Source organism: Crocodylus porosus, unplaced genomic scaffold (genome assembly GCF_001723895.1).
Source record: "Crocodylus porosus isolate Cpor-Errol unplaced genomic scaffold, CroPor_comp1, whole genome shotgun sequence".
NCBI lineage: Eukaryota > Metazoa > Chordata > Crocodylia > Crocodylidae > Crocodylus > Crocodylus porosus.
The window spans coordinates 85116379-85124692 of NW_017728906.1; the positions used below are offsets into that span (position 1 = coordinate 85116379).

General features: G+C 41.7%; 1 protein-coding gene across 1 annotated transcript in view; it reads right to left on the reverse strand.

The window, feature by feature from the left end:
- Positions 1-8314, reverse strand: part of AFF3 (AF4/FMR2 family member 3) — a 590786-nt gene that overhangs the window by 137220 nt on the left and 445252 nt on the right. The window contains exon 8 of the mRNA XM_019529497.1: positions 5291-5342. Coding sequence (XP_019385042.1) covers positions 5291-5342 — 52 coding nt within the window. The remainder of the gene's footprint in view (positions 1-5290; positions 5343-8314) is intronic.

The following is an 8314-nucleotide window of genomic DNA, read 5'->3' on the forward strand; positions in this document are numbered from 1 at the left end:
AAGAGTAAATTGGATGCTTATCTTGCTGGGATCCTATGACCCCAGCTGACTTCCTGCCCTTTGGGCAGAGGGCTGGACTCGATGATCTCTCGAGGTCCCTTCCAGCCCCGATGTCTATGAAATCTATGAAATCATGTTTTGTAGCATCTCATGGAGATGTACTCAATACAAAGTAAGTAATTATTTGAAATACCTTGGGATTTTTACATTCAAGTGTAGAAACTGTTTATTTAGACATGTTTAGGTTTGTCAAAATGTACCTAGAGAAGTTTATATGCATGACCTTTCTTTTCATTATAAATGTAACCTTTTTATTGATTGTGGATGCATGTCCAGAAATACAAAATTTCACTGTATAACCATGTAGGTGAATCTTTAAGTATATTCATTTCTTTTTTTTTGTTTATGGTTGCAGTAAAATATATTCACTAAACACAACATTAGGAGTTCTCCAAACAAATGACACCCTGTTGCTGAATACATAGTTGCATTGATCATAATTGATCAACAGGAGTAATATACTGTTGTTTCATTCACAAGGAAGGAAATAGAGCTGACAGGAGTACTGTGTAACAGGCTTCTAAATTTCTGTGCTACAGAGAACCCTGACAGAAGCTTATTCAGTCTGAATGCTTGGCTTTTATCAGCTATAATACAATTTTTAGATTTAAAGACACTTATATTTGTACTAGCCAATGGGTATGCCTACACTGCAGACTGCAGTTTAACTGCAGTCCATGTAAACATACTTGTGCTAACATTAAGCTGGCTATCACATGTATGATAACTGTATAAAAGGTCAGGGACAGGTTTTGCAATCTGTGCTGAGCTGCCTCAGCTATGCTGTTGTTAGTACTGAAACCTGCTAGTTATTGTGATGAGGTGGATTATCTCTTTATGGGTACAGACATTCAAAAAGTCAGAGGTGGAATTGATCTGAGTGACTCGATTTTCTGTAAGCGGCATATTTTAGATCAGTTGCAAGCAGAACACACATTTACCCTTTGGTGGGGGGTATAAGGGGGAAGGGAAACTTAAGGTGCCTATACATGTGCAGCAAGGCTGCTCTGATGTACTATAATTACAGTGCATGGGAGCATGGTAATTATGGTGCTCCAGCAGACTCCAGCATCATGTGTATTACCGTCTTTGTGGTGAAAAATGGCAGCAGGGGCACTTTAACTAAAGCTCATTCAATGAGCTTTAGTTAAAGCACCCCTGCTGTCATTTTTCAGTATGGGGATGCCAATACATGTGATGCTCTGGGTGCACCAAAAGCTGCTGTAATTAAAGCATCCCCCCACTCCCAGAGCATGTTTATAAACACCCTTACACTGGGTTCTGTCATTTTTAAACCAGTCTATGTGTGCAGAACTTCTGTTCTGTTATGCGTATAGACTAGTTTCTGATCACTTATACTGGTAAAAGTCTAATGTCTATACCTGGCCTCTGGGATTCTTTTGAATCTACAACTCACACAGGCCAGGCATACACCATTTGCCCTTTCCTACCCCAGGATTGGGCTGAATGCTTGGCTTTTATCAGCTATAATACAATAGCTGCACAATCAAGAAAAGGAAACAAAGTAAGGAAGAGTATGGTCTGGAGTTTGGTGGGCTGATTGAGTAGCAATTCCTCTCTTGGGTCTAAGTGAGTAGGCCAGGCTTCAGACACTGTTTTTCTGATCTGGGGCCCTGTGATAAGGGCCGTAGGCCTTTTTTTTTGAGGCTGCTTCTTTCTTAAAGGCTTCTTGAAGGGAATATATTCTTTTATTTATTTTGGTTCTCCCTTGGCTTGTGCCATTGACAGTAACAGTGAAGAGAGATCCTACAGAAACTGTCGATTCCTATAGCTTCCTAAAGAGGGCAGCTACATGTAAAACCACTTTTACTATTTCCTTTTGTGTAGTGTACTTCAGTAAAATGAATACAGTAAACAATGCTTGAGGTAATCATTCACTGATTTTTCCTATGCACCATACCTATGGCCATTCAACCTTTCTACTTACCTTCTCCTGCTATGGGCTATCCATTTGATTATTAATAAAAGTACTAAAACTCAGTTCGTTTCTTTGAAGATAGAGCAGGATTTTGAGTTTGGAGTTGCGTCCTTCAGAGTGGGTCTGATTGCTTCTTCAACTTCTGTTTATACAATTTTACAAAATTTTGGCAGGAATCAAGAGAACATACCAGGGTGTTGGCTTTTATGAATCCCCTAGGATGCAAAAGTCAAGCTGACTGGATGAACTTTGGTTACATATTCCAGACAGGCACAATGACTCTATTTATTCAGGCTTGGCAGCCTGAATGCAGATTGACTCTGTGGGTAATAAATTTTCACAGCCACAAAACTTCAGCAGCAACCAACCTGATCCTGAGGAAGAAAATGCATACAAGGAAGCAGACTTTGGTTGCGAAAGACGTTAGATTATTATTCCATATATGTGTACCAGTCAGTTAATTTATTTGGCTATTGACTGACATGAATGGCATAAATGATTTCAGACTTTTTCCCTCTTAAAGGAACTGCTTCCTATTACAAAATTTTCATATTGTAAAAGGACAAGAAGAAAAGAAAAGAAAAGAAAAAAAGAATTTTCTCATTACAGTTGGCAATTTCCTTTTAATATTACACCCAAGACTGGTTTAAGTTATCCTGTGACCTCTACAATGAAGAGCATAGAATTATAATAGCAAGGTTTTGCGTGCAATTCCATACTTCAGGAAACTGAAAGGCAATGACTACCGCAATTCAGTATTCTGAACAATCTTAAGTATAATTTTGACACCTTCATGCTACGCTACAAAGCTTCAGACATTTTCTGAGTGAGATGATGACAAAATGATTACTCCATGCTTTATAAAACAAAATGAATTAGCTCCTTAACTTGCAGATTTATGTTAACTACCTATCTACCTGTTAATTGTGTGCTCTTCAACTATTGATTGGGGATTTAAATGTATATGTTCTTCAGTTTGTTTGGAGTAAAATATGCCAACAGGAAATTTTCCTCTACATATTAGAGTCTATGATCATTGCCTGTAAAATTACAATGATCAGTTTAAATGGATAAACTATACTCATTAAAGGGGAAAGGTACATTTAAGTCATTAAAATTAAGAGACTGGCTAATAAGTGTAGATAATGTAATTACTGTAGGCTCACACACACTCTGCTCAAACCTGTTTTCCTTTGCTTCTCTCAAGTCAGAGAATCTTGCCTGCTGTTACTCCTAAAATACAGTACAGATTCGGTAATGCCTTGCACACGTCCTCTATTGAAGCTGTTATGTATCCATTTCTCATCTTGATTTCTTTACTACTATCATTTACATCCTCCTCACCTGGATGAAAATACATATTTCTGTCTTCAGACCTTATCAGAGACAATCGCATTGTCCCAAGCTGAAGCCTAATTCATCAGATCCTACCCTTGATTAAGACTCAGCTCTTCTCTCTAAACTAAGGGTACACTACAACACTTAAAATCAGACTTGTCTTTTGCTAAAATATTTATATCATGCTCCCTGATCTCTGTAATACCCTTGTGCTCTGTTATTGTCCCCCCAGACATTATTTTCCCTCTTAGAGCATGTGTATCCTGAAAGTTTACTGTATCAGACAGTGCTATATAGAGAGGCAGAGCCAAAAAGATTTTTTCAGTGCCTTATGAGCATGGCAAAACTGTTTCTGGTAAAGGGGTAGTGTGTATGGAGCAGTGCAATATGTTTGAGTATGCTGTTGCCTGGCATAGTAAGTTGGAAGTGTAGACAAGACATGCCCCTACTTTACCTTGCCTAGTTCGTCTATAGGATGTCCATTAAACTGTCTAGACATACAAGAAAAGTAATGAAATCTGAAGGGTTTCATGGTGAAATACATTAAACAAAAGAAATTGTATAAATATGTTAAATAATTTAATCCATGTGCTGAATCTTTTTACCATCTAAGAGCTTCATTTAAAACTGGTGAAATGTTAGCATATCTAATATTAAAGGGTTTTAACTGGTTTATAGTTTGGAAGATGTTTTAAAATAATAGACATTACAGCTGAAGAATCTGAAGACAACAAGATCAACATTTTCATGCTGGAGTGCCTTGAGTCGCACATTTAACTTCATGCCTCATCAGATACAAACTAATCAAATCAGTCCCTGATTCGGGCTGAATCCGAATCCTAATCAAATATGGCCTGTTTTGCACACCCCTAGTAATTACCACGCTCCAGCAGACTCCAGCGTCATGTGTATCAGCATCCCTGCACTGAAAAATGGCGGCGGGGGATGCTTGAACTGAAGCTCATTCAATGAGCTTTAGTTAAAGCACCCCCACCACCATTTTTCAGTGCAGGGATGCTGATATACACGATGCTGGAGTCTGCTGGAGCGTGGTAATTACCACACTCCAGCAGACTCAATTAATTTAGTGAGCTTTAGTTAAAGCACCCCTGCCACCATTTTTCAGTACAAGGATGCAGATACATGTGACACTCCGGGTGCTTTAGTTAGGGTGCTTCTAGGAGCCACTCTAAAACACCCCTTCCCCCGCAGCACGTCTAGAAACACCCTTAGTGCATATAGAGTCGGGGTGGGGGGTGCTGTGCTTGGTTTCTGGGGGGTCTAAAGAGGAGTTTTAGGCTTTCAGATTTACCTCCAGCTGCCTAAATTTATATCTGCAAGTTTAAAGAATCTGAATCTTTACAACAGAATTCTTTTTTTTGTTTAATGGACTGATCCAAAAATATTTCTGGGATGCATCAAGTAAATAAATCAGGAGCAGTGTAGAACATTTCCAACAAGTACAGTAGTTAGCACAAATAATCTGGCATGAAGCAAGCACATCTGTTATTATGTTTAGAGTACTTTCAATTATTTTGATAACCTCTACACATACTTAAAAAAATACCGGCAAAGTATTACTTTTAAAGAAATCTATCTTAGTGTTAACCATTCTACAAAGGGGACATCTGTACCACCTCTACAGTAAACCTAAGATCACCTATGAGAAACAAGCCACAGCCACTTGCTTTTGTTCTGTACATGCTACATGCTGAAAAAGGACATTTGGTTCCTGTCAGATGGGTCCAGCACTGCTCTCCGGAGCTCTCAACATACAGAGATCTTGAGTATAACTTTGGGCATGCTCCACAAAATGCTGCATGGCGTTTTTTTAGTATGTGGCACATGCAGAATAGGAGTGAGTGGGTGGGACTTGTCTCCTGGCAGCAACCCTATGATTACCATACGGAGTGTATAGGCATATGAGTTGCAGCTTAATGCAGTAGCTCTTACCTGATCATTCTCTTCTTCATCACTACTTAACTTGAGGTCATCTTCTAGCATTCTGGAGAACAAAAAAAAGAAGAAATGTATTACCATTTATCAAAATAATTTAGATATGACATTTCATACTTTCTACAAAGGCAAAGTTTAATAATGTGCTTTTTGTATAAAAAATTAAAATATAGTAATTTATCTCAGTTACTGCACATAAATGACATCCTTCTTATGGTTATTCTTAGCTAGCAAATCCCCATGAGCTTGTTAATTCTTTTCTGAATATAAATACCTGAGGGAAACAAATGTTTGCTACCAGTAGCCATAGATTTTATAGAAAATGATTGCTTTGTGCATCGTCAAGTAACAAATTTTTAAACAGCATAAAAGAAACATTCTATTGATGCTGACAAATAGGCACTCCCAAATAAAGGAAAAGATTGCTCCATAAGGCGTAAAACTTCCAAAATGCAAGTAAATATGTATCCTAGCAGGATTGTGCTATCAAATATGATTCACTTTGTTTCCTAAATGCCACGGTTGCAGTGTTAAAAGTTTGAAGCAACAATGACTTATTGACTGAAATAATTAAAACCAAAATGTATTGTTGGAATACTCAGAAGTATTTACAGTTCTCATTTGCAAATTGAAAACAATGCACTTTTTCTAATAGGAATCTCCTTTTCTAGCACCTGCACTCTAAGTTATTTAATTTTGTTTGCAAAAAAGGGGGGCTTGTTTTTACCTCTTAGTACTTTATTGCAGCCTACCATTAAGATAACTAACAATTAACAGAGTTTAGAAGGTGTGAAGGCTTCCCTCAGTTTTTGAAAGGTCTCCAATAAAGGGATCCTACTCCTAAAATGCCTTTCTAATAACAGTGCTTTGAAAAGTAGCTAATTTTTCTTGTATTCTGTAAAAAGAGAATCTGTAATTTAGTCCTGACTACAGGAGAAAGCTTGGTGAACAATTTAAATGCATTCTGTGAGGTGGGTGGTCCCCAGAGAGTAAATATATCAAGGAGACACATGTAATCATTTCAAAATACCTCCTTGTATTTGTGCCTAGATCTCAGAAGGAGGTGGCTGAAAAACTTAATATGTAAACTGGTAACAGGATGAGTATCACAAATTCACAAATTCAGAGAGAAGGCAAAAGAACATGATGCCCTACTGGTGAGCACAGAATCACAGCTATTGGCTTCAACAGCAATCACCACCACTGCTGCAGAATAGCTTATTGTGGCAGACGTAGTTTGGTTAATCAATGCCCTTTATGGGCTCATCCACACATGCAGGTAAGCTTGCAGCAGCTCAAAAAGAAGCACGCAAATTTGAGCTGGGGCTTTTTGCCTCAGTGCATGGGCCCAGACATACACTTTGGTGAAAGCTTCCTGCACTCTCTATCTACTGCAGCAGTCTGGCAGTGGGGGCTGCTGGCTGGCTGTGACCTGCTGCCACCTGCAACAGCATGTGGCCCCAAGGCTGCATGCCTGCCAGACACGGATGGGGACTGCATGGCCATTAGAGGCATCTGCACTTCTGGGCCAGCTGCCAGTGGGCTATGGCTGCAGAGCTGGCCTTTGTGTGGCACTACTGCTGTGTGCGCCACCACCCAGCCATCTGGGCAGCTATCGCCCGGAAGATGTTCTCAGTGTGGTGGCCTGCTTTGGACTGTCAAAGCATGTCTTCCTGGCCCCAGGAGGTCAGCCACTTCCAGCTCGGTCCCAGTTGCCAGCTCTGAGCAGGCTCCTCTGATTGGGTCCTGTCACTTGCCTCCCTAGCAGGAATTCTGGTGTTCCCTATGTAAAAACTGCAAAATCCCTGATAAAAAAAATCCTGAAGTCACTCTTTAAAATACTCCAAAATCCATCTTCTTCTACAAGTAAAACAAAAGACCACTAGATATATCTATGCACAGAGAGAGAGAGAGAGAGAGAGAGAGAGAGAGAGAGAGAGATCAAATCAGTTGGGCAATGTTTTATTGATATATTTATAATTTTAAAGCAGTTTGGAAGCCTACCAGTGCCTCTATCATCATAATAAAATAAATTCTAACTATCTATACAGTTTGGCATTGACTTTTGACTTCTTTGTTGTAGAAAAATCAGAGATGCCCTTACCTGCTTCCCTCACCAGGATATGCAGCACTGAGTAGCACTGAGTGACCTGCCTCTGCCCTTGCCCCTCACTCTCAACCTACAGCCTGCCCCCCACCTCAGTTCCCTCATTCCTGACTCACAGGGCCAGGTATGTGGGTGAGGGGTTTATGGGGGTGACTTGGGAGTGTGGGGTTTGTAGGTGGATTGTGGGGGGTGGGCTGTGGGTGTGGGGGAATGTACCCGGGGGGCTGCTTAGGAGGAATGGGTCCCCTGCCTCCCGCAGGGTGCAGCCCCCACCCTGCATAGCGCATGGACTGCCCCCCCACAGGGCCACAGCCCCACAAGAGGTGCTACAGCCCCTCAACAGAAGTCCACAGATGCTCAACAGGGGCCAAAGTCCCCCAACAGGGACCACATGCATCCCTGCACTTAATGGCAGTAGCAGCAGTGGTCAGGGCTGCTGGGGCCTCATGGCAGAGTGCCTCTGTATGGCACGGGGGCCAGCAGGCATTGGCCCCAGATGCCTGGCACTTGTGCTGTCACTGCTGCATCGTGTGGGTGCATCCTGCCTTTGCAGGGTGTCACGTGGTGCTGTGGGCTGTCTGGCAGCTTGGGGCTGCTCAGGCTAAGACTCTGAGTGACAGCTGGAGCAGTCCTGAGCTGCCAGACAGCATGTGGTGCCACACAGCACCCTGCCAAGCCAGGCTGCACCCACATAATGCAGCAGCAGCAGCATAGGTACCAGGCAGCCTGGGTCAATCCCTGCTCCCTCCTGCTGCCCTGCGCTGCATGGGGTGACTCTGCCATGACGTCCGAGTGGCCACCTGACAGCTGCTGCTGCAGCTGGTGAGTGTGGGGACACTGGAGCTGGGCAGGGAAGTGATCAGGGCCTGGGACTGGGTGAGGGAGGGTGATGGGGGGGCTGGAGCAGTGAGTGG